At 45.1% G+C, this 27,216-nt stretch overlaps 1 protein-coding gene across 1 annotated transcript; it reads left to right on the top strand.

Annotated features, from left to right (window-relative positions):
* Positions 1-6,546: 6,546 nt before the first annotated feature.
* Positions 6,547-13,175, top strand: IL19 (interleukin 19). The gene is made up of 5 exons (XM_024751137.1): positions 6,547-6,690; positions 6,843-6,908; positions 9,609-9,761; positions 10,676-10,750; positions 13,080-13,175. Exons 1-5 carry the CDS (start codon positions 6,547-6,549, stop codon positions 13,173-13,175), a joined length of 534 nt encoding a protein of 177 aa, XP_024606905.1.
* Positions 13,176-27,216: the final 14,041 nt, after the last annotated feature.

Genomic DNA, 27,216 nt, shown 5'->3' with positions numbered 1-27,216 from the left:
ACTTCAGTTAAAAAATAATAAAAAATAAAAAGACAAAAAGAGTTAATAAACATTTATATTCTTTCTGCTTTTAAGTCCCATTTACTTCCCAAATGAAATATCCATCCATCAGTATCAGTATTTCTTTCTTTTACAAATTCTTTCTCTATCGTATTTTCCAGTGTCATATAGTCCTCACAACTATAGGTTCTTCCTCAGATCTAACTGAAATTATGCATATAAACCTAATCCATTTTCTCCAGGTCACTCAGTAGGGCTGCACTTTGCTCAGCTCCATGGAGCCTCATTCGCATAAAAGGCAATGGGCATGGTGCCCTCTGGAGTTGCACAATGCCTGGCTCACTTTCTGTTTGAGCTCCAGGACTTAGCACTTAGGAGTGGCAAGCGCCACTCTTTTATGGAGAAGAAATTGCTTTGGCAGCATCATGAATGGTTCATGGAGGTGGAGTGGATTGTGAGTGGAGATAGGGGATTGGAAAGTGTGAGAGAGCTGTGTCCAGCACACACCAAACTCAGAGCATCTCCATCCTGGCTCTCTGGTTTTCCTTCAATCTGTCTGTATTCTCATTTATCAAATGGGGACTTGAGCTCTGGTATCCCAATGGTGGGTCAACTGGCTCTAGAAAACCCAATTCTAAGGCTAGGCGTAACCCACGTCTATGGATCAAATACACAATTTGATTGCAATCCTGGAAGGAATGCCATTCCATCTCAATCCCTATGCTTATCTTTTTATATTAGATGTTAGTAGCAAGGCTTAGGATGGAGAGAAATCATTTCTTATTGTCTCTCCTTCCTCCCAATTTAGGGACTTAAAGGGGGGCTGGAACATTAATAAAAAAGCTTATTATTTTCTAATCTCTTATTATGTGTCAGGCACTGTGCTGAAAACGTACATTTAATCATTTAATCTACACACCATGCCTACATGGTGAGTATTCGTTAGGCATAGTTAGCACCATTTTGCAGATGAATAAGCAGAGGCACAGAGATTAACTGGCTTGCCTTCAGTCTGACAGGTGTAGGGAGCACAGGCAGTCAGCCTACGCTTGGCTGCCTCTGGAGGTACAGTCCCGGTCACTATGATACAATGTATGCTGGAGGGGAGCTATAAACATGCTAACGTAGTTTTCCTTTCTCTGCAAGCTTCCTGATGTGAAATCTTTGTCCTGAAATGAAAGTTGGGTCAGAACACACCATTTGAGTGCAAGCTGTTGAATACAGGCTGTGAGTCAGCACAGACAGTTTTGCAGTCCTCTCACATATGGGGCCACCATCTGTGAGCTCTGAGCCAGGCAGCTCAGGCAGTGCTGGGAAAAACAGCGTCCACCCCCCCTGCCCATCTCCCTCCCCGGGAAAGCAGGAGTGGGGGAGCCGAGATCTCTGTACTCAAGAGTAGCTCATTCTCTCCTCCCCAGAAGGAGGAAAGAGACACTTATTAAGTCCTAAAAAGGTGTCTTCTCTTTTTCCAGCTGTCTGGCATACAGCATAAGAATAAATAATATTTACGGAGTACTTACCATGGGTCAAGTCCATTAGATCATTCAAATCCTCATGGTTTATTTTTATCTATTTTGTGGAGCCTCACAAAGGTCTTGAGTAGCTTGTCTAGTGTCTCACAGAGAAGAGGGAGACCCTGGGTTTAAATCCAGAGCTACACTGTGACCACTACAATCTATTCTCCCTCAACATGTACTATTTCATTGTGTCCAAGATGCTGAACAACAAGGCTTCCAGCCCCTGTGGCTCCCTTCCCTTGCATCTGTGCCCATGAAAAGTTTTCAGTCCCTCTGTCCCTCTTCCTTCCCTGCTAGTGCGCTGCCTACCACTCTGTCTCCCCAGTCTGGCTGCAGGGCAGATTTTGTTCCAACCCGTTGTCCAAAGGGCCCATGGGGTCTCTTGTAATTGCACCCCACCCCCAAGTTGTTTTATTTGGTAAAAACAAACTCTGTTTTGGGAATTTGTGTTTAGAGAGGAAACTTTTTAAGGCCTGTCTTTTCATCACCATCTCTCCAAACCTCGATTCTTGAAGAACATGGTGGTGTAGAGATTGTGTAAAAAAGTAATTTAGATAGAGTCTTCCAGCCCAAGAGCAAGGATTCCAGGCTCTGTTCCTGGCTCTGCCACGGACTGCTAAGCCTCTCTGACTCCCAGTCTCATTTTCTCTCTCTGCATTAGTTGAGAATGAAAGGGCTGTCCAAGGGACAAGATGGAGAGGAAAGAGATGATGTCCAAATATATCCTTGCATTTCTGAGAACGAAAGAAAAAAAACTTCCCTATGAAGTTAAACAAAATAATGCATGTAAAGCATTTAAGCTATTGCCTGGCACACGTTAGATGCTGAGTAGCTCAGGCAGATGGAGCGTGCAGGGGCTGGGGCACCCGCAGTCTCAGGGTTGGCTGTGGCAGGGCGTGGCTGTCAGAAGAGTGCTTCCCTGATTTTGCCTGCAGGGTACGACTGGTGACATGCCACAGCTCTCAGGAAAGTGACCTACTTGGGTTTTTCTGTATGGACACAGGATTGCGAGAAATTCTCATTTGCATAGAGATGGGGAGTTTATTTTTACTAGAAGCTGCATGTCAAGACTGAGAAGAAAGAGGCATTTCTTAATAATCATTAATCAACTGTATCTGAAAAGAAAAAGAAATCAATTCAGGAAATGAGATGCTAAGGAAATGAGGGGAAAAACAATCTCCCCCTACATGGACCCACCCAGTGAGCCTTGACAGCATTTCCTTGTATCCACCTGCATAAAAGTGACCAGCCCTCTACAAGTGGCAAGGAACACAAAGAGCGGAGACACAGGAGAAGCCCAGGAGCACCCCGTGAGAGGTCGTCCTTCCTCAGAGGATTTGTTCATCAACCATCCCAGCCCTTGTCCTTTACAGCTGCAGAGAGGTGACCTGCTGTCCCTGTGGGTGACCTATTATATCCCAAGTGCTGGGCATTTTGTAGAATGGGGAGGGGTATTCTGTATAGAGGCTGAACTTTCCAGTACCTTATTCTCAATAAGAAACAGGGAGAGTGGGAAAGGAGGAAGGAAGAAAGGGAAGGGGAAGGAATGTATTTTTTTTTAGAAATATGATGATTTTATTTTTTATTTTATTTTATTTTTTAAATCTTATTGAAGTATAGTTGATTTACAATGTTGTGTTAATTTCTGCTGTACAGCAAAGTGATTCATTTATACATATTCTTTTTCACATGCTTTTCCATTATGATTGATCACAGTATATTGAATATGGTTCCCTGTGCTATACAGTAGGGACTTGTTGTTTATCCATCCTATATATGTTTGTATTTGCTAGTCCCAAACTCCCAGTCCTTCCCTCCTCTCTCCCCTTCCCCCTTGGCAACCACAAGTCAGTTCTCTATGTCTGTGAGTCTGTTTCTCTTTCGTGTATATGTTCAATTGTGTCATATTTTAGATTTCACATGTAAGTGATATCGTATGGTATTTGTCTTTCTCTTTCTGACTACTTCACTAAGTATGATAATCTCTAGGTGAAAGTATGTTACTGCAAATGGCATAATTTCATTCTTTTTTATGGCTGAGTAATATTCCACTGTATATATGTACCACATCTTCTTTATCCATTCATCTGTCGATGGACATTTAGGTTGCTTCCATGTCTTGGCTATTGTGAAGAGTGCTGCTATGAACATAGGGGTGAATGTATCTTTTTGAATTATAGTTTTGTCTGGATATATGCCCAAGAGTGGGATTGCTGGATCATATGGCAACTCTATATTTAGTTTTTTGAGGAACCTCCATACTGTTTTCCATAGCTGCTGCACCAATTTACATTCCCATCGACAGTGTTGGAGGGTTCAAGGGAAAGGAATCTAGCATTTACTGTAAACTTTTTGTTCTAGGAACTGTGCTGGGCACTTTAGAATATGTGTATTTTTAATCCTTTGGAGTATTAAATATCTTTTTAAACATAAGGAACACCACTGGTTCAGTGGGATCCGATCAGAAATGTGTTCCTTTTTGTCTGCTGTAAGGAAATCTGCTGGATCTCCAGTTGCGATCCCAGGAGGAACAGACCTGTAGGTGGGGGTGGTGCAGTGGTAAAGGGAACAGGCCACCCGCCTTCACATCCTGGCTCTGCCACTTGTTGGCCATGTACCTTGGGCAGGTTTTCTCCACCTTGCTAAGTGTCAGTTCCCTCTTTGGTAAAATGGGGATAGAAACATAACCTGCCACATAGGGTGGTTGTGAGCATTAAATAAGATAATTGTGGAAAATACTTGGCATGGAGCTCCAGGCACGTGGCACATATGATAAACGTTAGCTACTACTGTTACCTGAATCAGCCAAGATGTCTGGAGTCGCCTCACCAAACTAAGGGGGACCTCTTTTTTCTCCACATCTTTCTCCTGTGAGGCTCCCAGCAGGGGATGAACCGGCAATGCCCCACTGCTTCTGAGAGTTGTCAGAAGAAAAACTGTGCCCCCTTTTAGTCACTTGGCTCTCTAGAAGCACCTTATTTGCCTTTCGAGGGGATAGAGCTCTGGGGGACTCTATAGTCTCGCCTGTCAATGGGGTCTATTTTCCTGTTTTGTCAGAAAGAGGTTGGAAAAAGAGAAATCAAGTTCTTTAACATAATGCCTGCTCTACAGTGAGGTCTCAACCTATACCTGGCCCTCACTGAGAATGACGCTGAGTTAAGGAGAGAGAAGGAGAAATGGTTTTCTAAGCAGGGTTTGCTGTTTCTCAGAGAAGAGCCTGGGATTCCCGCGGATGATCGGGGTGGGAGAAGGGGAGCGGGGACAGGTGTGGCTCATGCTCTCACACGTGTGTGCCTAGAGCAGCTGTAACTATAGTTAGGAGTGGGGGCGTCCACAGCCCCCTCAGCTGGCTTCCCGTGCTTGCTGCCTCCCTCTCTTCCGCTGCTGCACCCACCACGTTTATGCAGCACAGGCCTGGCTGGGAATGAGTGCTCAGTCTGCACGTGGAGGAGGCTGGGCAGAGCCTGGTCTATTCCCAGGGGTTGCCCTCTGACTTACCTTTCACGCTCAGCTCTGTTTATGAAACATGCTAGTACTGGAGAAAGTCAGAGAAGGAGAACTCAGCAGGCTGTGCAGTTATGCTTTGGGCACTTTTCTCAAGGTGTGTTACACGACACTATTGAAAGCCGTCCAATGAAAAGAGGCAGAGAGAAAGGCAGGAGGGGCGCGAGAACTAGAAGAGGGAGCAGGCATCTCAGGTCTGGCCCTGCCTAGAGGCTAGCGAGCTGCAAACCTGTCCCTGGTGCCTGCTGGCTCAGTGTGTGATGGAGGGGAAGCCGCCACCTTGCCATCTGGGGGTCTCTCTCTTCACTGTGGCTAATTAGTTATTAGATGCCCCGCACCTCCCTTTCCCATCTTCTCCAGAAGGTGACATCTTCACAGCTGACTTCAAAGGAATGATTTTAAGCAGATACACAGTAGGGGTTTATAACAAAAGGGTGTCGCCTATTTGGGGGGCAAACATAAAAACCAAATGTGCTTACAGCTCTATTTACAATAGCCAGGACATGGAAGAAACCTAAGTGTCCATCAACAGATGAATGGATAAAGAAGATGCAGCACATATATACAATGGAATATTACTCAGCCATAAAAAGAAATGAAATTGAGTTATTTGTAGTGAGGTAGATGGACCTAGAGTCTGTCATACAGAGTGAAGTAAGACAGAAAGAGAAAAACCAATACCGTATGCTAACACATATATATGGAATATATATATATATATATATATATGTCATGAAGAACCTAGGGGCAGGATGGGAATAAAGACGCAGACCTACTAGAGAATGAACTTGACATGGGGAAGGGTAAGGGTAAGCTGGGACAAAGTGAGAGAGTGGCATGGACATATATACACTACCAAACGTAAAATAGATAGCTAGTGGGAAGCAGCCGCATAGCACAGGGAGATCAGCTCGGTGCTTTGTGACTACCTAGAGGGGTGGGATAGGGAGGGTGGGAGGGAGGGAGATGCAAGAGGGAAGACATATGGGAACATATGTATATGTATAACTGATTCACTTTGTTCTAAAGCAGAAACTAACACACCATTGTAAAGCAATTATACCCCAATAAAGTTGTTAAAAAAAAGAAAGAAAGAAAGAAACAAAATGTGCTTTTATAATTTTTCAGATCTGTTGCCTAACTCCTAGGGCATATTACCAACACTGTTTTTCCTATTTAATTTATTAGAAACAATGCTTCTCACCCCTGTTGAAAAGTGAGCCCTGTTGAGTCATGAGAGTGATTTACACACGATTTACTCCCTGGGAGTTGGGAGAGCACTGGATCAGCCTCTCTAGGGGTGGAGCGGGGGCAGGGGGGACAGGGAAGGGCTCATTCAATAGATTAAAAAAAAATCCAGAGAAGGAGACACATGCCCCAAGGTTCACAGGCTGAGGTACTGAGTCCTGTTTTCTCGGCTGCCATCTGGCCTGCCCCGCGAGGTCCACAGGGGTACTCGGTTGGGGTCTCTTTCCTTGCTTTTCACTCTTGGCTGGGAAGCTGACTTTATCCCTTCCTGTAGGACATGCAGGCACAGGGTGTTTCTCTCTGCCTCCTGGCTGTGATGCTCTTTCTGTGCTCAGCGCATGCCCAAGGTCTCAGGAGATGTCTGATTTCCATGGACATGCGCCGTATGGAGGAGAGTTTCCGAGGGATCAAAAACGCCATTGTGAGTACGGGTTTGGGGTGAAGGTGTGGGTGGGGGGGCGTGCCTCACTTTACATCTTAACGTGGAGAGCCAGTTCTTTCTCATTACCTTTGTATCTCTGGAGAATGTGGAGTACTCACTGCTTGTGTCTGCTCTTATGTTTTCCTCCACAGCAAGCTAAGGACACCTTCCGAAATGTCACCATCCTGTCCACATCGGAGACCCTGCACAGCGTTAAGGTATTGGCCTGTGTCTGCTCGTCCCTCTATTGTCATTTTTACGGTGAAGTGGCGCAGGGCTGAGGGAGAAATCCTCACCCTGTGCTCTTCTCTTTCCTAACCTCCAGTGAACTCTGATGCTCCGGCTTCTCACATGTGAACTGATGCGTGAGGGCGCACTCGCGTCTCAGCGACCTTGAACCCCATGGGAGGGTGTTCACTCAGGGAGTGATTGGGGTGCCACACGCTCAAATGGGACAGGATGTCTAGGGCTTAGGGTGACTCTGGAAGGTTTCATGGGGAAGTTGAGAAAATGAGCAGTGACTTAAAAGCTGAGTAGGCTTGGGGTTAGTGGCTAAAAGAGATGGAAGGGTTTTGGGGAGAATGGGGATGCAAAATCAATGGATACATGTCAGGGGACATAGAGGCAACCAGGGGGAAGTCCCTGGAATTCCAGTGGTTAGGACTCTGTGCTTTCACTGTTGAGCACGCAGGCTCAATCCCTGGTCAGGGAACTAAGATACTGCAAGCCGCGCGGCACGGCCGAAAAAAATGAGACAACCAGGCTCGTGGTGTGAGGGACATGAAGGCAAGTGGAAGAGAATGAAGTGCACAAATACATAGGGTCATTTTACCAAGAACCTTAAGCCAGGCCAAAATGGAAACTGACTAGCTGAGCCTCGGCTTCTTTTTTTTCTTTTTTGGCTGTGCCGTGCGGCCATAGGCAGTCCCTGCAGGTTTTTGAGCCAAAGACTGTATGGCCACAAAGTCTTTTAGACAGTCTGGTGATGTTCTTTACAACCGCCAGCTTGAGGCACGAAAGCAGGGAGGGGATCAGTCTACTTGTCCAGAGAGAGGTGGTGAGAGTGTGTTACAAAACTGTTGGCTTACGAGGTGATAATTCACTTTACAGAAGGGGCCACTGAGAAGTGCCTTTAAAAGTGAGCTCCTCCAGACCTTGTAAGCATTCTAGAAAGATCCAGTTCTTTCAGGCATTTATGTGACAGAGTGTAAGGTACATCCACAAAGAGTTACTTTTTCCTTGGGCTTCTCTGCACGAGATAATTCTTCTAGGCAGTATTAGGCTTGATTTATTTATCGTAAACACATGGGTCCACTTCCTAAAAGCTATTCCAGCCAATGGTATAAGAGACTCAGAGGATATGATAGCTGGAAGGGACCCAAAAGGCCATTTGTTCCCAAACCATCATTTTCAAGTGACCAAATTGACATCTTGGGAGAAAGAATGACTAGTTAGTGGTTGAGCCAGGAATAGACCCCCCAAGTCTCATGCCTCTGTCTCTAGATTCTTTGTCCTCTCAAGGTCTAGAAATAGCTGATGTGGCATAAGGAAACGGGTCAATGAGGATGCAGGTCTTTGCCATATTTCTCCCCTCCCCACCCTCTCCCTCCTTGATAAAACAAAGGTTGCAACATTTTGCCCAGTTGGTTAGGGGAATTAGCAGGAGCAGAGGAAAAGGAGGGTTTTTGTGTTGCAAGGTGAGTTTCCACGTCAGAAAATCTGCCTGTCGGGCCAAGGAGGCTTTGCTGCTTTAATGCTAATGAAGATAAATGCACCACTGCCTGTAGCCACTTCCCTTCTCAGACTGAGCCATAAATCTCCTGCTCTGGCTCTCAGGGCTGAGTGCAAACTGCTAGAAGGAAACTCTGCCTGGCCAGCTGCTTTAAACTGTGCCTGGGGAAGTCGGGAGCTTTCCCTTAGGGAGAGCTGCACTCTGCCCGAGGAGGATCTGCCCAGATGTGTGCATTTCGGCAGCTGTCAGTTTCCATTCTTGCACATCTCAGCTCCATCCAAGTGATCCCTGAAGTTTAAAAAGGACAGACTGGGGGCTTCCCTGGTGGCGCAGTGGTTGAGAGTCCGCCTGCCGATGCAGGGGACGCAGGTTCGGGCCCCTGTCTGGGAAGATCCCACATGCCACAGAGCGGCTGGGCCCGTGAGCCATGGCCGCTGAGCCTGCGCATCCAGAGCCTGTGCTCCTCAATGGGAGAGGCCACAACAGTGAGAGGCCCGAGTACCGCAAAAAAAAAAAAAAAAAAAGGACAGACTGGAAGAGAGCTGAGCAGGGTGGCCAGGATAAACACAGTGTCATTACACAGGAAGGAATATGTGCTCAACAGTGAGAGGCCCGGGCACCCCAAAAAAAAAAAAAAAAAAAAAAGGACAGACTGGAAGAGAGCTGAGCAGGGTGGCCAGGATAAACACAGTGTCATTACACAGGAAGGAATATGTGCCCAGCACAGGCCTGACATGCAATAGCCATCGAATAAACACATGTTGGTGGCTAGGAGATGTTCCAGAGAGGCAGACTTTAGCACAATGTAAGGAAGTACTTTTCAAGAAAGCTGCTCAGACATTGGTCCTTTCAAAAGGGAGGTGTCTGATGGAAGCGGTTAAGCCGAAGTTAGGGATGACTTGTTGGAGATGCTGTAGAGAGAATTCTAGTCTCTGACTGGGCTCCATCCCTTGTGAATATATCTCCTGGCCATGTAAAAAGAGAGTAAGAACGGCAATCTCTCCTTGGTGCCTTTGTCATAAGTAGCTTTGGTGTGGTTAAGAGGACCCTCTGAGAGCAGTATGAATTTTAAAAAATGACTTCTAGTTATCTCCCTCCTTCTTGCCCCTACCCAAGCAGGCTGCTTTGATCTCTAAGATAGTAAGAGAAGAGGGCCTCTGGGGCTTTCCCTAATTTGTGTCTGTAGCCCTTAGATGTTTGCTGCGTGACCAAGAACCTCCTGGCATTTTACGTGGACAGGGTGTTCAAGGACCATCAGGAGCTGAGCCCCCAAATCTTGAGAAAAATCAGCAGCATTGCCAACTCTTTCCTCCACATGCAGAAGAGTCTACAGCGATGTGTGAGTCACCAGCAGCATCTGCTTTCCGTCTGCCCCAGGGAGAACCCGGGACATGCTGGCCCCAGTCAGTGTTCCGAAATGGATCCTGGACTCAACGGAAATTCCCGGCCCTGTCGCCCATGGGGAGAGCTGTTGGGAGCCTCTTCCAGTGGTCCCTCCTTGTCCAGGGCTTCCTCCTCACCAGACCCAGTTTCCTCATGGATAATCTTTCTGTGGTGACCGATGCTTATGTCAAAGCATCTCTTAAGTGATGCCGGGGCTGGCCTGTGAGAGAGGCATACTGAGGGTTCCGGGCTTATCACAGGCATAACCCTAGTTTCTTTGTCTCTGGCCCTTTGGGGTTTCCATACCAATTAACCTCTGGGTGGTTCCCTGGTATAGCCTCTCCTAAGGATCACCTATTCATTCACTGTGATCTATTAAAGACAAACCTCAGAAATAAAACCAAACTCAAACAAACCAACAAAAACTTAGACCAGGAGAAAGCCTGGACTCTGGCCCCATCTCTGCTGAAGATTTCGTTTGTAACTTTGTGGCAAGTTACTTCACCTATCCGTGCCTTGGGTTCTAAAATTGTTAGAAGAGGTCATGACCCTATCCCACTTACATTAAAATTCATTTAACCAATTATTTAATTAACTGGCCCAAAATATTCATTGAGTGCCTACCTAACGCTGTACTGGGTGGTGACACACAGACTTGGAACCTACTCTCCAGGCCTTTCCAGCCCTGGGTAAGTGCAGGGTGACTCTACATGCAGACCCTACTGCCCCCTTCTGCCCCAACCTGGGTTTACTCACCTGACTCTCACCTTGGGAGGAGGGAGAACTATCACTCCTCATGCGGGAGGTGGCGGTGAGAGTGAGCTGGGGTGGAAAGGTCCTCTGATGGGTGCTGTCTCTGCTTGATCACAGCAGGAGCAGAGGTTGTGTCACTGCAGGCAGGAGGCCACCAATGCAACCAGAATCATCCATGACAACTACCATCGGGTAAGGGAAGGGAAGAGGATGGGGAAGATGGAAATGGGATGTCAGAGCCTGATTGGGTAGCCTCCTCTCCATTCAAATTCATTCATTTACTCACCAGTATTTATTTATTTATCTTAACATCTTTATTGGACTATAATTGCTTTACAACGGTGTGGTAGCTTCTGCTTTATAACAAAGTGAATCAGCTATACATATACATATGTCCCCATATCTCTTCCCTCTTGCGTCTCCCTCCCTCCCACCCTCCCTATCCTACCCCTCCAGGTGGGCACAAAGCACCGAGCTGATCTCCCTGTGCTATGCGGCTGCTTCCCACTGGCTATCTATTTTACGTTTGGTAGTGTATATATGTCCATGCCACTCTCTCACTTTGTCACAGCTTACCCTTCCCCCTCCCTGTATCCTCAAGTCCATTCTCTAGTAGGTCTGTGTCTTTATTCCCATCTTGCCCCTAGGTTCTTCATGACCATTTTTTTTTTCCTTAGATTCCATATATATGTGTTAGCATACGGTATTGGTTTTTCTCTTTCTGATTTACTTCACTCTGTGTGACAGACTCTAGGTCCATCCACCTCACTACAAATAACTCAATTTCAGTTCTTTCTATGGCTGAATAATATTCCATTGTATATATGTGCCACATCTTCTTTATCCATTCATCTGTCGATGGACACTTAGGTTGTTTCCATCTCTGGGCTATTGTAAATAGAGCTGCAATGAACATTGTGGCACATGACTCTTTTTGAATTATGGTTTTCTCAGGGTATACGCCCAGTAGTCGGATTGCTGGGTCATATAGTAGTTCTATTTTTAATTTTATAAGGAACCTCCATACTGTTCTCCATAGTGGCTGTATCAATTTACATTCCCACCAACAGTGCAAGAGGGTTCCCTTTTCTCCACACCCTCTCCAGCATTTATTGTTTGTAGATTTTTTGATGATGGCTATTCTGACCAGTGTGAGATGATACCTCATTGTAGTTTTGATTTACATTTCTCTAATGATTAATGATTACTCAGCAGTATTTATTGCGGGTCTGCCCAATTCTGTGTCTGCAAAGAGTGTGTTGGTCTTACCTCATCTGCTAGTTTCCTGTGCTCCCCTTCCTTATCATCCTTCCAGCATTTTCTTATGCCCTCACATATCAGACCTACGTTAAGTTTTGAGGGAAAGCACATACTGTTTAAGATGGAGGTGATATCAGAGGGAGCAAAGATCTCCAGAGAACTGTAAGCTGTTATACATGAAACATGCTACCTTCTGGGTGTCACTGTGGCCAGTAACTGACATCAGCATCCTGTGTGGTGACGAAGAATAGTGCTTCTCGTGTAGGTGCAGATGTTGAATGCACACCTCACGTAGAGGTGGAGTTAGAAGCAGTGTTTCTTATGTGCATCATTTCGAGATTCTGTTAAAATGCAGGTTCTGGCTGGTAGGTCTGTGTTTCAACCACACTCCCAAATTATGACAATGCTTTGAATAACAAGGAGCTGGGGAGTCCGTTCAGACCTCTGCTTCTTTGTGGAGAGGTTCCGTAGGCTAATATAACAATGGCTGAAACGCATATCGTTCTTCCTATGAGCCAGGTGTTGTTCTAAGCACACTAAATGTATTAACACACTTATTCCTCACAACGATGCTATGAGCCATTATCCGCATTCGATAACTTAGGAAAGCAAGGCACAAACAGGTTAAGTAACTTAACTAAGTTTATACTGCTGCTAAGTGATGGAGGTAGGGCTCGATCCCATGCCATCTGGCTCCACAGGACATACTTTTGGATCTTACCATCTCCTTCTATTCTGCTGAGGAAGAGCTGGAATAAGTCAGGAGACTTGGGTTCCAGTTCAGCTCTTCTACCGACCGGCTGTGTCACACTGGGTAGGACACATCCTTAGGGGTTTCAGTGCTTTAATTTGTGCAGTGGAGGCACCACCTTCTCCCTCCCCACTGCTGGGCACCTCTGAGATTGAGGCTTTCCGGGAGAACAGAAGCACTAAAGCAAACTGATGTGAACAGGAAAGTAAGCAGAACTGCCAGAAAAGCAAGTTGTTTTTTTTCTGGGAAATATAGGAAAAAGAAAAACAGATGGCAAAGAATGAAGACCTTTTCATTTTGTTTATAAGTTGCTGACATGATTTAACTGCTTGTTTGTGGAAAGCAATTTAGGTCACCTATTAAGAAAATAATTTGAGGTCTGTATGCCCTGCAGATATAATGGTTGAATAAAAAGCAAACCTCATGGGGACCAGAACGTGGGGAAAGTGATTTGAAAACTATGACACGGTCTAGAAAGGCAGGTTCTTATGATGATTTCCATGGTTTCAGTTGGAGATCCGGTCTGCTGCCATTAAGTCTCTGGGAGAGCTGGACGTCTTGCTAGCCTGGATTGACAAGAATCATCAAGGAACTTCCGCTGCCTAAAGACAAGAAATCTAAGTTTGGGGGATGAACAGCCCCTGAGAGGTTTCCAGTGGGAGACAGCCAACTTTGAAGGGGAGGGAGCTAGGGAAGGCTCCATTTTTATGCAAATTGGGTCTTTTTGAGGAAACCTTCCTGCCCATTTGGAATGCTCTTCTTTGGGGCTGAGGTATTGTAGGGGAAAAATCTAGGTTTGAGCACATATTTCCCTGTAGCTACAAGTCTCACTGGCTGGGCCCAAGCTGTCTGATTCCACCTGAAAGTATCCAAGCAGTCTACTGTCATATTTATATGAAATATGTCTGTCAAAAGGTCCTGTGGGCCATCCTGTGGGGAGAGGGTGAGTTTCCCCCTAATTTATTGTGAACTTGTCTATCCCGTGTCTGTGAGGTGATCTAAGTGGTATTCTGTAGTGCATATTGTACTGATTGATTTTTTAAATAAACTCTGTTCTTTACCAATTAGTGGAAGTGTCTTCTGATCCAGGGAGAAGGAACCATGAATGGTGACTGTTAGAATTAAAAGGGCCTTAAAGAACAGAAACAGATGGGGAAACTGAGACCTAGAGAGGAATAAAAATTTACTCAGAGTCCCAAAGTGAGTTAGTGCCGAGGGTTTCAAACCGGACTCCATCCAGCACCCTGTCCTCCACATAATGATCAAGAAGATGAACACAGGGCTTCTGATCATGACTCCTTCCGGCTACCACTCCATTTCTGATCTCCCTTTCTCTGCGTTTCTGTCTTTTCTCTCTGTCTCTCTGTTATTGAAATTGGGTCCCACTGCTCTACAAAATCAATACTCACAAATGTTGATAGAAAGGAAATGTGCCTTCAGTCAGAACGCTGGCAATCTGGGGAGATGGACTCAGCATCCCCCAGAAACCACCTCCAAAGATTCTGCTCGGACGTGAAAGCTTCTAAAGGGAAACAGGGAAGTGATCTCAGTTTATCACTGAGTTAGGGGGTCAGAGTCACCGCCATCCCCCACTGTGCGCAGGCTCGTCAACTCCTCCTGATTTTTCTTTAGATGCTATATCTTGTTCACAAAGTTTGTTCGCAAGATTACTGGAGGGGAAGCTGGGGAAGAGATCTGGTCATCTGTTGATTACCTATTCTTCATTTCTACTTCTTTGATCTACGGAAAGGATCAACAAGTTAGGCAAAGTACTGGGTGATCAAAAGATTTGAAAGGTGTGCTAGGGAGGAGATGAGTAGAGCATTGGGGTGCCTGGGTTAAGGTCGGTGACAAGACAAAGAAGACAGCTCTTTCCTGCAAAGAGCTTTTTCCTGCCCAAAGCTGCTTGCATCCCTTTCTCTCTCTCATTCCTTTCTAGCTGCTTCCAACCTAGATGTCTTTTCTGACCCTAAGTTCATCCCGCATGGGTATGTATGTGGGGTTGGAGAGAGGGTGTTTCTGACAAAGGGATGGCTGTCATGGTGACAAAGCTGAATGAGTGCAGCTCAAGGCAGGGGGGATTCTCAGTAGAGGGGCTCTGGCCAAAATGGGCACTAATTTCCAGGTGGACAGTCCTCAGATGGTTACTGACAGTACCAACTGATACTTACTGAGCACCTGCATGTGCCAGATGCTGAAATAAGTGCTTTACATGTACTATCCTGGGTCACTATCTATACTGTAACTGGCTGGCTGAAGCAACTTTTCTTTATTCCTACCTGGGAAAGAGATTTCACAGAATGTGCTTTAGTGGACAGAGCAGGACCTCTGAAGTCAGACAGACCTGGTTCCAATCCTATGTGACTTTGAGCGAATTACTTAGTGTCTCTAAGTCTCAATGTCCTCTTCTGTAAAATGGAGATAATAGCACCAGTCTGCAAGCGTTGCTGTGAGTTACAAGTGAAGTGAAGCCCCTTCTAGCGCCAGCAGGGTGGGAGGCTGCACGTGTAGTGTAAAGAGTGGCCAAGTCAGGAATCACAGTCTGGTTCCAAGTCTGCCATGACTCGCCCGGGGCAGGTCACTACATTTCTTTGACCCTTAGTTGTCTGTAATGTGGATACTGACCCCTGTGCTATCATTTAAAAGCCAGAGCATTACGATGGCCTAAGAAGCCCTCATATCTGCACATACTGCCTTCCCAACTCCCTTTCCTCTTACTGTGTCCCCTACTTCTTGTCCAGGCTCAGTACCACCCTACCACACTGGCCTACTTCGTGTTTCTCAAACATACCAGGCATATCCTCACCTTAGGGCCTTTGTGGTTTGTGTGTACACACACGTAAGCTAAGGTAGGAGTAAAAAAACACTCCAACGTTATGCACGAATGGGATTAATAGACTATTAAGAGGAAGCAGAGTTGTTTGCGGAGGACTCAACCTTCCCAAGGAGACTTGGCTGGATGTCCATCCTGAGCCGGCTGGATGATGGTAGGACGAGCTTCATTAGAGCATTTCTCATCTTCTGTGACTCCCCAAGGTGTGCTCCCCACAGACACCTACACGGCTTACACCTCCATCTCCTTCAGGCCTTTACTCAAAAGGTATACTATTTAAGCATTAAGACCCCATTTCCGGGGCTTCCCTGGTGGCGCAGTGGTTGAGAATCTGCCTGCCGATGCAGGGGACGCGGGCTCAATCCCTGGTCCGGAAAGATCTCACGTGCCACGGAGAAACTAAGCCCATGCGCCACAACTACGGAGCCTGTGCTCTAGAGCCCATGAGCCACAGCTACTGAGCCTGTGTGCCACAGCTACTGAAGCCCATGTGCCTGGAGCCGGTGCTCCACAACAAGAGAAGCCACAGCAATGAGAAGGCCGTGCACCAAAGAAGAGTAGCCCACGCTCACCGCAACTAGAGAAAGCCCGCGTGCAGCAACGAAGACCCAACTCAGCCAAAAATAAATAAATAAAATAAATAAATTTATATATAAAAAAAGATCCCCATTTCCACCTTCAGCCCATCTTATACCCCTTTCCTGCTTCCCCAGCATCCTATTTTATTATTATCTGTTTCTCCACTCAAATGTAAGCTCCATGAGGATAGTCCAGTTTCTTCACTGCCTGGCACTTAGTAAGTGTTAAATTCACATTTCATGAATACGTGATCTGGATACATTAAAACGATAATAACAGCAAACATTCATACAGTGCTTTCCACATGCCAGACAGTCGTCTAAGAAATATACATAATGTAATATATTATGAATATATATTTCATTTAATTTTCATGACAGTCCTATAAAAGTGAGAATGAAATAAAATGAAAAAGGCCCCCTGTTTGAATGTTAGCAATACCGATCATTAAACCTTAAGGAAGAACCTGGGCACAGAAGTTAACACCTGAAGTCACACAGCTCATAAGCAGCAGAGCCCGGCTTCCAATCCCGGCAACCTGGTTCCAGGATGAACTTTAATGTCAACAACAGTGTACAGGTGTTGAGCACTTATTATGCGCCAGGCACCGAGGTGAAAACTTCTTTCGTTTTCTCCTTTCCTCCTCACAATAATCCTCTACGGGAAAGATTATTAACAACCCAATTACACAGATGATGAGGTCTGAAGCTTAGCGAGGTTCAGCAGCACACTGAGGGTCACGCAGTTAGTTGCGGAACTGGGATTTGTTTAATTAAACAAGGAGACCGTTACCCTTAGGTGGCTGTAATGCCCTGGTGGGTCTGTGTAAGCAAACCAAAATCTAAGCACATAAACGCTTCAAGGTTATGAAATCAAAATGCTAAGGACCAATCACAAACACCAAACTAGGCTTTAAGCTGTAGCCAATCAAATAGCTTCCTTTCTTTGCTTCCTCGCCTTCTCTATATATGTCCTTCCAGGCTTCTGATCGCAGAGAGCTCCTAACAACTTTCGGTTTGGTGCTGCAGATTCCAATAGATTTTGGCTCAAATAAAATGGTAAAAAATTTTTAATATGCATCAGTTTATCTTTTAACAATACCCAACGCAGGTGTTCTACCCCACCTTGAATACATGGTGGACAAGAGAAGAGGAGCTTTACTGGCATAAGGAGCTGTACCTGCAGGAAATAAATGTGTTGTATCAATGGTTGTAAAGTAGAGGAGGAGAATATAGGGCAGGAGAGGGAGGGGGAAGAAGCACTATTGACGGGGAAGAAGCCCCACCGCCATATCTCCTGCCTGCTCACTTCACTTTCACCACTTCGCTCGTCTACCTGTCCTTGCTCTCCTTCTGGACTTGAAGAATGTGTCCTGGCTCTTGTGTAGAGTCCACAGAGGGCCTGGTACAGAGTTGTGTTTTTTGTTCTTGGTGTTGTTATTTTTTGTTCTTGTTTTCACAGGGCTGGTGCTTCATAAATACCTGCTAAGGAACCAAGTATAAGATTCACTCCCAAACCATACCTTCTGAGTCCTTGATTAGCCCCTAGGAGGAGCCCTTGAGAAATCTAGGGCTCATCTTCCACCGTTCAGGTGCAAGGGGAGGGAATCCATAGCTTGTGGCAGGACCACGCGTGTACTTTATGTATATGACCTCACTTAAGTCTCAGGGGAGCTGAGGAGGTCGTAGGTCTCATCCCCATGGGACCAGCAGAGGCATCTGAGGCTCGGGGAAGTGGGAGGACTTGCATGAGGTCACATAGCTGAGGGACGGCAGGTCCAGAAAGTGAACTCTGGTCTGATCTTCCTGGCTCCAGTGCTCCCTCCTTGCTTTGTTTGGGCCAAGCTCTCTAACCCAGAGCCCAAGTTGCTACACTGCATGCCAGCAACACAGATCTTTAAACCCAGGTGCATAAAAAGGGGCCTGGACTTGCCAGCAACAAGTCTGTGAAGTTACACACAAATTTATGGACCAACACAGAGCAAAGAAGCAGAGGCTGACTTCTGAATGTGTCACAGGATGTTCCGGGCCCAGACGAGTCTGGGCTCCTCCTGGAGGACATTCTATCCCCCTTCCATCTTCCAGAGCAGATCACTGACAGCCACACAGGCTCAGGGCAGCCTGTCTTTTAGAAACACGGACTTGCTCAGAAGTTTGGCCAAATGGATAAGAGGATAGGTTTGTGTGAAATCCTGGTCCTGCCACTTATTGTGTGATCTTGGGCAATATACTGAACCTGAGCCTCCCTTTCCACATGGGCACAAATTAAGGAGATAGCTGCCTCATGGATTGTTATAAGGATTCAAGGTACCATTTATAGTAGCTGCGTAGTAGGTGTAGAGTAGGTGCTCATTAAAATGATGTTTGTTACTATTTAGTGATTTTCAACTTTTCTAATCTTATTTCCCATAAAACACTGTTGTTTTGGGAAAGCCTTCCTCTTACATGTTTTTTTAAACTAGCAAGTGAGACAAGGCAAACTGTGCTGCGGGTCTGCACCTCCAGGAGGCTCTCAGCTGAGCACCCTCACAGGGGTGCTTGCAGTTTCTGTGCGGCCAGGCTCCAGGCAGCCTTCCTGATTCTCCTGCTACTCAGCCCACCCCCTGAAGGCTCTTCTGCCCGCGCCCTCCCTCTGTCACAGACTCAGGCCAGTGTGAAACTCTTCCCTTGACTCTATCCGAACCTTGCTTTGTTCACGCCTAGCACAATCCCTGTTGCATCCAAATCACTTGATGTCCCCTGAAGCTGTGAACAAATGCCTGTGCTCAGTGGCAGAAGCCAACTGATCATTCCTGGAGATAGACTCAGGGGTCAGCAAATCATGTTTGCTCAAGGAGTTTCAGGGAGGATATATTCTTAAAAAGTCATTATGAGTTCTAGAGATAGTGTATACTTGCAGTTCTGTTACGGAAAGATATTCAGTTAGCCCAGTCTCAGGCCTCTACCATGGAACCACCGTCAGTGGAGACTGAATGTTGTGAAAGAGACATTTTCTGTGCAGGCACAGGCTTGATCCAGGCACCAGGACCGGGCGAGGGTTCAAAGTCCAGCTTTCATACCAGGAGATAAGTTTGACTTAGCACGCCTTTGGTCTGGATGTCTCTCTCTGGTCACTTTCTAGACGCTCTAAGAAGACTCTGTGCCTCAGTTTCCTTATTTTGGAAAATGAAGGGAAAAATCATCCCTACCTTAAGGGTTGCCTGAAGATCAAGTGAGTTAATATTTCACGAAGTACTTAGTGCCTGGCATGCGGTAAGTGCCATAAGCGAACAACAGAAGAGCCTGTGGCCACATTCTGCTGCTCTCCTTAGCTCTACCCCAGCCTAGACTTAACTTCCCGAGAACCATAGTCCCACCGCCAGGGCAGAAACAGTCTTCCTCCTGCTTCTTCCTATTCACCTCCACCCCCATCCTCATTTGTGTTCCTGGGACCCAGAGTGATATTCCAGTTTTTGACAAGTCAGAGACATCTTGCTTCCATCTCCTCTCTCCAGACTGAGCTCCTCAGGACAGCTACTTTGTGAATGGCTGCACTCAGCAAATAAATATTCTTTGAATGAATGAATACATGCATGCCACAAAGGCAACCCCAGCTGTCCTCTAGGCAGCTCACTCTTGGCCTCTTGGAGGAAGCCTACGGCTTTGCCGTTTGGCTTTAGGAATCTCTCTGGCTTCCTCTCATCCTCCAGGACATTCCTTGCTAATGTCCCCGTCTCTAGCCCATAGCAAAGATTCAGTTTTCCCCTCTGTCTGGCCTCCCTGGCTTGGGTTTCGATTTTGCCCAATTGTTGTTTTACGGTCCTTAACTCTATGTCCTGAAGCCTGAAGCATTAGTGTCTCCCATTCCACTCCTGGGCTACCAGCCCTTTGGCTATCGTGCTAACCTGGACCCCAGCTCTCTTGGGAGCCATGTGGTCCTGCGGCCCTGTGGGTGGGGAGAAAGAACTCAAGAAGTACCAACTTTTCCTCCTCTTCCTCACCTACTCGACACCTCTAAAACATCCCTCACACCTAGCCCAAGGAGAGCAAGTGTACTCTACATGAGGCACCCCTGAGGCAGGGTGCAGACGACATCCCTCTGTGGTCACACCTGGGGTGGTGGGATTATGCCTGGGTGGCTAGAAGTGGTGTCTTGTATGAGAGTTGTTGGCAGTCAGAGAGCTCAGTCTCTCTTCAGGGAACCAGCACATGAAAAAGTGCCTTGAATTTAGTTAGGGAAACACATCAGTAAGCAATTCTGTTGAGTTCCTGGGATGCGTGTGATGGTATCTAGATCCTGAGCAGCTTACCAAAGGAAAACACTCACTGATTCTTCAGAAATGAAAAGTTTCCGACTGGAATGTCCTCAGATTGATGCTCACAGTTCATTGCATTTTGACCCTTTTCAACCTTTTTTTTAATTACCTACCTCCCTTCCCTACCCAACACCCACAGGAGCACCATCCTCCAGGTACCAACTGGCTCTCTGGTCTCAGGAATTTTGTTGCAGCTTTTCTTACTTTAAGGAGCAAGGGTCCTTCTGCTCCTGACACAGTCTCTCCATCCCCAAAGCTCATAAATTACTAGTTCTTCAAAGTGTTGCTCAAACTGAACTTTCTCCAAGAAACCTTCCCAGAGATACTCCTTATCCCTCAGAAGTCATCTCAGCACTCCCTTCCCCCAATGCCTATGACGAACACAGACCCAGAGTTGTTCCAGGGAAGTCCTGGTAACAAACACTCCCATCATCCCTATAAACAGCCTCATTCTTCTCAGACTGCATGTCACAATTGGAAAGATATGGTTGCAATACCCCTGGGCCTTTGCGTCTGCCATTAGCGCAAGGGCTATTAACCTTTCATGTGCCATGGCACACCAGCAAAGCCTATGGACCCTCCTCAGAATAATGTTTCTAAATGCATAAAATAAAATATATAGGATTGCAAAAGAAACCAATTTTATTAAAATACAGCTATCAAAATATGGAAATGACCATGGGTATTATATAATAAATGTGTTTCTTTATTAATGCACTAATTAAGATCTAGCAGTGGGCCTGCAAATTACTGACATTTCTAAGTCGTGAAGATTGTAAATATGTTGAGATATCTGAAACGACCATAATGGGATACAAAATATCTGTGATTTGTATCAGTGACAAAGTCACAGGCACCATTAATACTATTGTGGTCTGTATTTGTTTCCTATCCTTTTAATTAAAAAAAAAAGTTAAATTTTGATTAGAGGTTGTTGCACAGAGAAGATGTGGCTTTTTCCCATCTGTCTTCTGCCAGATTGGGAACTCCTACATTAGAACATCTGTTCCCTTCACCATGCTCTGAGGTACCCTGAGAGGTCCCAAGGGACCTAGCCTGTTCCTTCTGGCATTCTTGGGTCATCCAGCTCAGTGCCTGCACACGGGAGACTCCACGCTCGTTCGTGCAATTAAAAGGAAAAGAATTGAGTACATCCTTATTCTCCTAGGTGAGAAAACTTAATTCAAGTTCATGTCTGGAGTTTTGTTCCCAGACTTTATGTCCAGGAGAGGGTTTTCCCAGTGGCTCCCACTTTGTAGACAGGGGACGGGAGAGGTTAGCTAACTCTGGGGGACCCAGGTACGTCAGAGGAAATACCAGGAGAGAGGATGGCAGCAAGTCGGGCTGATTAAACAGACAAGATGGAAAAAGCAGGAAAGGGAAATGATGTCACTCATTCTGTCAGCTTTGAGGAGACGGAACTGAAAATGCACTGCTTCTGAGGGAATCGGCTGCACCGCCCATCCCCACCCTGCAAGGGGGTAGCAGGGGCCTCAGGTGGGGCGAAGCTTCTAATATTGCAGGCCCGAGAATGGGAGCTGAGGTCTTCCTCCAGCAGAACCCTAATGGCTACGTGTTTCCCTGCAAAGTGATGCATCTGGGCAGGAAGCCCAGATGCCAGCAAATGTGATGTCATCATAGACAGGGAAAACCCTAAACTGCCAACTCAGGACTTGCTGTGGGAGAAGAGGAGTGGCTGGGTTTTTTTCTTGGTTTCTAGAAAATTGTTTCCTGCCGCAAAATGGCTTGGTTAAGAAGCCAATTTCATTTCGTAAGAAAGAATTCGTTTTCTCTCTCCTCTGCCCAGCTTATCTTTTCAACTACACAGGCACTGATTACATGCTGACCCCTAGTTTTGAAACCCTACTTCTTAAAGTTAGATTGATGTGCTCATGAAATGTACCCTCATTTCTCTACCAGAGCCGCATCATCCCCAACCATTCCATTTGAGCACTGACAATGTGCTATGCACTGCGCTGCCCTTGAAAATCTCCTGCTTAGTGCACAGCTATTACTGTGTCTCTCTCCCACTATAAGACCCCTCATGGCTCCCTATTGCCTCAGGGCAAAAACAAAGAATTACAGAATCAAAAGGTCCAGCTGAAGGAGACTTAAGAAGTCATTTAATTTATTTCCCCGCAATTCGCAGATGAGGAAACTGAGGCCCAGAGAAGGGAAGTGATTTCCCCAAGACCACACAGTAGGATGAAGCTGAATCCAGAGCTAGAACTTAGGTTTCTAGTCTAAATTCACATTCCTTGGCATGCTATGCTTGCTCCTTGATGATGCGGCCGTATTTCCAACCTGATCTGCCACTGCTAGTTCATTTGCCTGTCCTCAAATACCTTGTGAGCTTTGCTGCCCCCTCATCCCTGTCCTGAACGCCATTTGCCGGACTTCACTCCTCCTCCCTACCTCTCTCCAGAGTCTTTGTCCGTTTAAAGGTTCAACTCAAGCCCTCCTCGGTGTGAGCCTCCCTCCTCTGTGCTCCTCAGCGCGTACCTTCTGCTCATGCAGAAGTGTTGACTTTGTCTGTGGTTCTGCAAGCATGTGCTTATCCCCTCATCGAGGCTATAAGCAGCCAGGGACCAGAGATCCCCTGAGGCATCACTAATCCTCACAGCCTTCAGCAGTGTCTTGCAGATAGCAAGCATTTAGTTAGTAAATGTTTATGGAAAGAACGACTTAAAATCTATTCTATCAGACACAAGGAGTAATAAAATTCTACTTTCGAGCTTAAAGATTTGCATAACTATGCATATATTTAAATATTAGAACTGGGTGTCCTGGCTCTCAGTCCCATTTGGTGTCCAGTCAACCCCCTCTATGTTCTTTCCATAGAAGAGTCATTTCTTCTGCCAGAATTATGATGGGAAAAGCTTCTCTCTTGCTCTCATTTTCAAGGGATGTTACTTACTCTAGAAGAATAGTTCATCATGGGTTAAAAGTGTCATTTATTGGAAAGATTACTTGATTGATTTCAACTTCAGAGTCTTTTACCAGCTGAGTGACCTTGGGCAAGTTACTTAACCTATCTGAACCATAGTTTCCCCTTTTGTGGAATGAGGGAATTGGACTAGATGTCCTTGAAGTCACTTCTAGCTCTAATACTAGAGGAGTGATATTGTGGCAGGGGTGCCCCTGGGCCCCCCACAAATTAAATTATGAAACGCATACACTGCAGGCCACTGTCTTCTCTAAAGGATCTGGGATTGTACCAGCAGGCAGGGGCCAGCTTGCAAAGGGAAGAGATTCACAACAAAACTCTATTTCACTTTTCTTCTTATGTGACAACTTAAGGGGGTCATGTTACAGAAGGTGTGGCAATAATTTGCAATTATTTCCGGCAATTATTTGCAATACTGAGCCAACATGTTCTTAGAATGATATGATTAATATTAATGCTCCAAGAAAAAGTGAATTTCATTGTATTGGGAAGTTTGAAAACCTTCTGATTTCAGGACTTGAGGATGGGTTGCAACAGTTCCTTGCTTGTTTCATAAACTGGGTAACAACACCCATCCTGTTTATCGCCTGTGAGACAGGTCCTCAAGCAGCTGGTATTGCCTATGATAGGATGGAATTATCCCAGTGATTCAGGAATCCTGGGAGGGATGATGGGACATGATAGAATGAGAAAGGTTGTTTCTATTATTGTGGATTCAGTGTCTGGAAGGTTCTCAGACAGATGAGATGGGTGATCTGTTCTTTTAACTGAACATCTTGTCAGGTCTCTCCCTTGTACATACGGCCAGAAGTAGAACTGGGAATCCTATCCCTTGGCATATTCCCTTTACTTTTCCTGGGCCTCCTTGCCTCTGAGGACACACAATTTAACACAAAGAGTAATAAATTCCTAATTAGGAGACCTAGGTTGATGTCTCCATCCTGCCACCAACTGTCTCCTTGATCTCCATGTTGCTTCCCTGGGCCTTAGTACTCACACATCAGTAATAACAGTAGAAAGAGATACTGTTTTTTGAGGAAGATCTGTCATTTACTGGCTGGGGGAACTTGGGAAAACCATTCAACCTCTAAGCTTAAGTTTCTTCATCAGAAAACTGGGTTATAAGACCTGCCTCAAAGAGGTAATAATTTATCCAACACATACTTATTAAAAGCTTACTATGAACTGGGCTCCATTCCAGGCATGTGTAATATAGGGGTAGATAAGACAGACAAAATTCTTGCCCTCAAAAAGCTTATATTCTTAGTGGAATTTTATGAGAATTACATGACAATAAGTATAATATATATAACATATGTTATATATATTATGATTATAATGTATAGAGCATTTAATATCTAAGTCCAGGTACTAGGCTTAGGATACGCTCTACATTATCATTATAATAGTTATTAGGTTGAATTATAAGACAAGGCCAATATCAGACCAGTCTTAATTTTTAATTTTTATTTTATTGAATTATAGCTGATTTACAATGTTGTGTTAGTTTCTGGTATGCAGCAAAGTGATTCAGTTATATATATACTTTTTCCTATTCTTTTCCATTATGGTTTACTGATGTTGAATATAGTTCCCTGTGCTCTACAGTAGGACCTTGTTATTTATCAATCCTATATATAATAGTTTGCATCGGCTAGTCCCAAATTTCCAATCCCGTTCTTCTCCCACCCTGCCCTTTTCTCTTGACAATCAAGTATGTTGTCTATGTCCGTGCGTCTGTTTGTTTCATAGATAAGTTCGTTTGTAATATCAGACCAACCTTGACCTACACAGATGGAAATTGCATGTGGTTCAACCTAGCAATATTTTTACTATCCTTGATTCCTCCTCTCCCTAACCTACACATTTAATCAGTCTCCAAACATTTAAAAAATGTATTTAGATTCTCTCAAGTCCACACACGTCTCTCTCTCTCTCTCTCTCTCTCTCTCTGCTGCTACTAGTTCAAGCCAAGGTTAAATCTCTTTCTGGGACTACTTCAATGGCTGGATTCCCCATCTCCAGTCTTACCTGCCTCAAGTCCATTTTCAAGTGTGCCTCTCTAATCTCATTGCTCCTTGCTAAAAGCTTTCATAACGCCTTGCTTTTGGATGAAGTCCTAACTCCCTAACATGACCAATCTTACTTCTGACCTCCAACCAGCTTATCTTTCACTCTTGTGTCCCCATTCTCCTCTCTTGCTCTAATTTTAGGCCATTTGGTAATTACTGATTGGTGTGTATGTCTCCATTTTCAGGTACAGCTAAGCCTGAGATCCTGTGGTTTTAGGATACAGTATAAAGAAGGAACAATTTGAAATCAACATGTTCATTCAATAGTCATCAAGTGTTTGCTGAGCACCTACCAGGAACCAGTGAGTGTTGGGACCATGAAGTTGAACAAGGAGCTCTCAGGCCAGGGGGAGATACAGATATGTAACTCAAAAAATTGCAATTCACTGTGATAATTACACAAGAGGCACAAAATAAAGGCAGCTCCAAAGGTGGGAGGGAGGGATAAATTTTGCCTCGGTAAGTGGTGGCATAGAGAGAGAGAGAGAGGTTAGGGTGAGACAGAGGAAGCTTTTTATAGCAGGTAAGTTGAATTGGTGTCTGTGCAGAGTGTGGAATGGGATCTATTCAGCAGATTTAAAAAAGAAGAAAGTATTCTGATATAGGAAAGCAGAGTCTTCATTATTAAAGGAAATTGGGATTGCACATGAGCTAAATTTACTTAGTCATTACAGATAACTTAGAACAAAACAACTGGATTCTTATTGGTTAATGAGAAGGAACGGACTGACACGGGTACAGCTTATATTCCCTGAAAGTCTTGTCAGAGCATGTTTCTCAATTTTACTTTAATCACAGTTATGGATGAGAAATTATTTACTTACTAACAAGGGTGGAAAAACAGGCATAAGCGCAAGAGATATTTAGATTAGATATTCACACATTTTCAGCATTTATCAACTATTACAGTGAAAAATTACAGTCCTCATTTTCAAGAAACTTTAGGAAGACATTAAAAGACATTAAAAAGGAGTGTTCTGATCAAAAGGTAGAAGAGCAAAGCATCATAGTGACATTGAATGTCAGAATTGGAAAAGATCTTATACATTATCTATTCTATTACTCTCATTTTACAGATAATGTAAATTGACATCCAGAAAGATGAAAGAATTTGCCAAAGTTATCCTAGTAACTATGGAATCCCTGAACTTAAATACAGGACTTCAGAGTGTCAGATATTGAATAGGAAAAATGTTGCAAAGGAATATATTACAATCTCTACCATCTTGACGGTTTCCAAAGCACTGTTGGAGGTTAATCTCAGGTGCCTTAATTTAATCTTGCCTGGAGGTGTGTCCTGCCCAATGGATTAGTCCATGTCCAAGAAAACATTCCAGTATCACATTAGGGAGAAAAGGCAAAGACCCATGAAACAGAGGGCAACGTTAGACTCTCATGTGCCAAAGAAAAATCTGCTGTTGGAAGTTAGACAAGAGAGGAATTGCTTTGGACCAAAGTAGTTCGGGAATAAAGAATTGGGGTCCACTCTTCAATGATGAGTGGAGGGAAAGTAGGGTAGCCATTGTTGGAGCGAAATGGTGGGAAGAGCAAAGGCAAAGGAGAAACAGCAGGAGCGAGTCCACAGTGTCTGGGTGTGGGGAGAAAACTGGTTAGGAGAACTGGATTTAGAGGAGGGGGAAAAAGCACCTCCTGGAATCCTCTTCCAGTTCTGTAATTCAGTGATCTTTTCTGTTCTGATTACCATTTTACCTTCCTTCTGGAAGGAAGCCAGAAAGAAAGAGGTTTCCTTTAACCAATAACTAAACCAGTAATCTCCAAAGAAGTGCTTCTTAGAGAAGGAAGGTGTTGAGGTAATCCAGTCTGCAATTAAACTGCCTCAGGCCGGGAGGAAGTCCAGTGCCACCAGAGAAATTCCAGAGGAGTTTTAGCCCTCACCTGTGGGAGCTGACTTCCTGCCTGGG

This window comes from Neophocaena asiaeorientalis, unplaced genomic scaffold, assembly GCF_003031525.2.
Source record: "Neophocaena asiaeorientalis asiaeorientalis breed wild unplaced genomic scaffold, Neophocaena_asiaeorientalis_V1.1 scaffold67, whole genome shotgun sequence".
Lineage (NCBI taxonomy): Eukaryota > Metazoa > Chordata > Mammalia > Artiodactyla > Phocoenidae > Neophocaena > Neophocaena asiaeorientalis.
The sequence above is the reverse complement of the archived record's forward strand: the minus strand, read 5'-3'. Positions and strand labels throughout refer to the sequence as shown.

What these genes read in the sequence shown, in the direction of transcription:
- IL19 (XM_024751137.1), top strand. Translation starts at nt 6,547, where the DNA reads ATGCAGGCACAGGGTGTTTCTCTCTGCCTCCTGGCTGTGATGCTCTTT. An exon ending in GAGGGATCAAAAACGCCATT is followed by an intron (nt 6,691 to 6,842) that starts GTGAGTACGGGT and finishes TTTCCTCCACAG; the next exon opens with CAAGCTAAGGACACCTTCCG. An exon ending in TCCATGACAACTACCATCGG is followed by an intron (nt 10,751 to 13,079) that starts GTAAGGGAAGGG and finishes CCATGGTTTCAG; the next exon opens with TTGGAGATCCGGTCTGCTGC.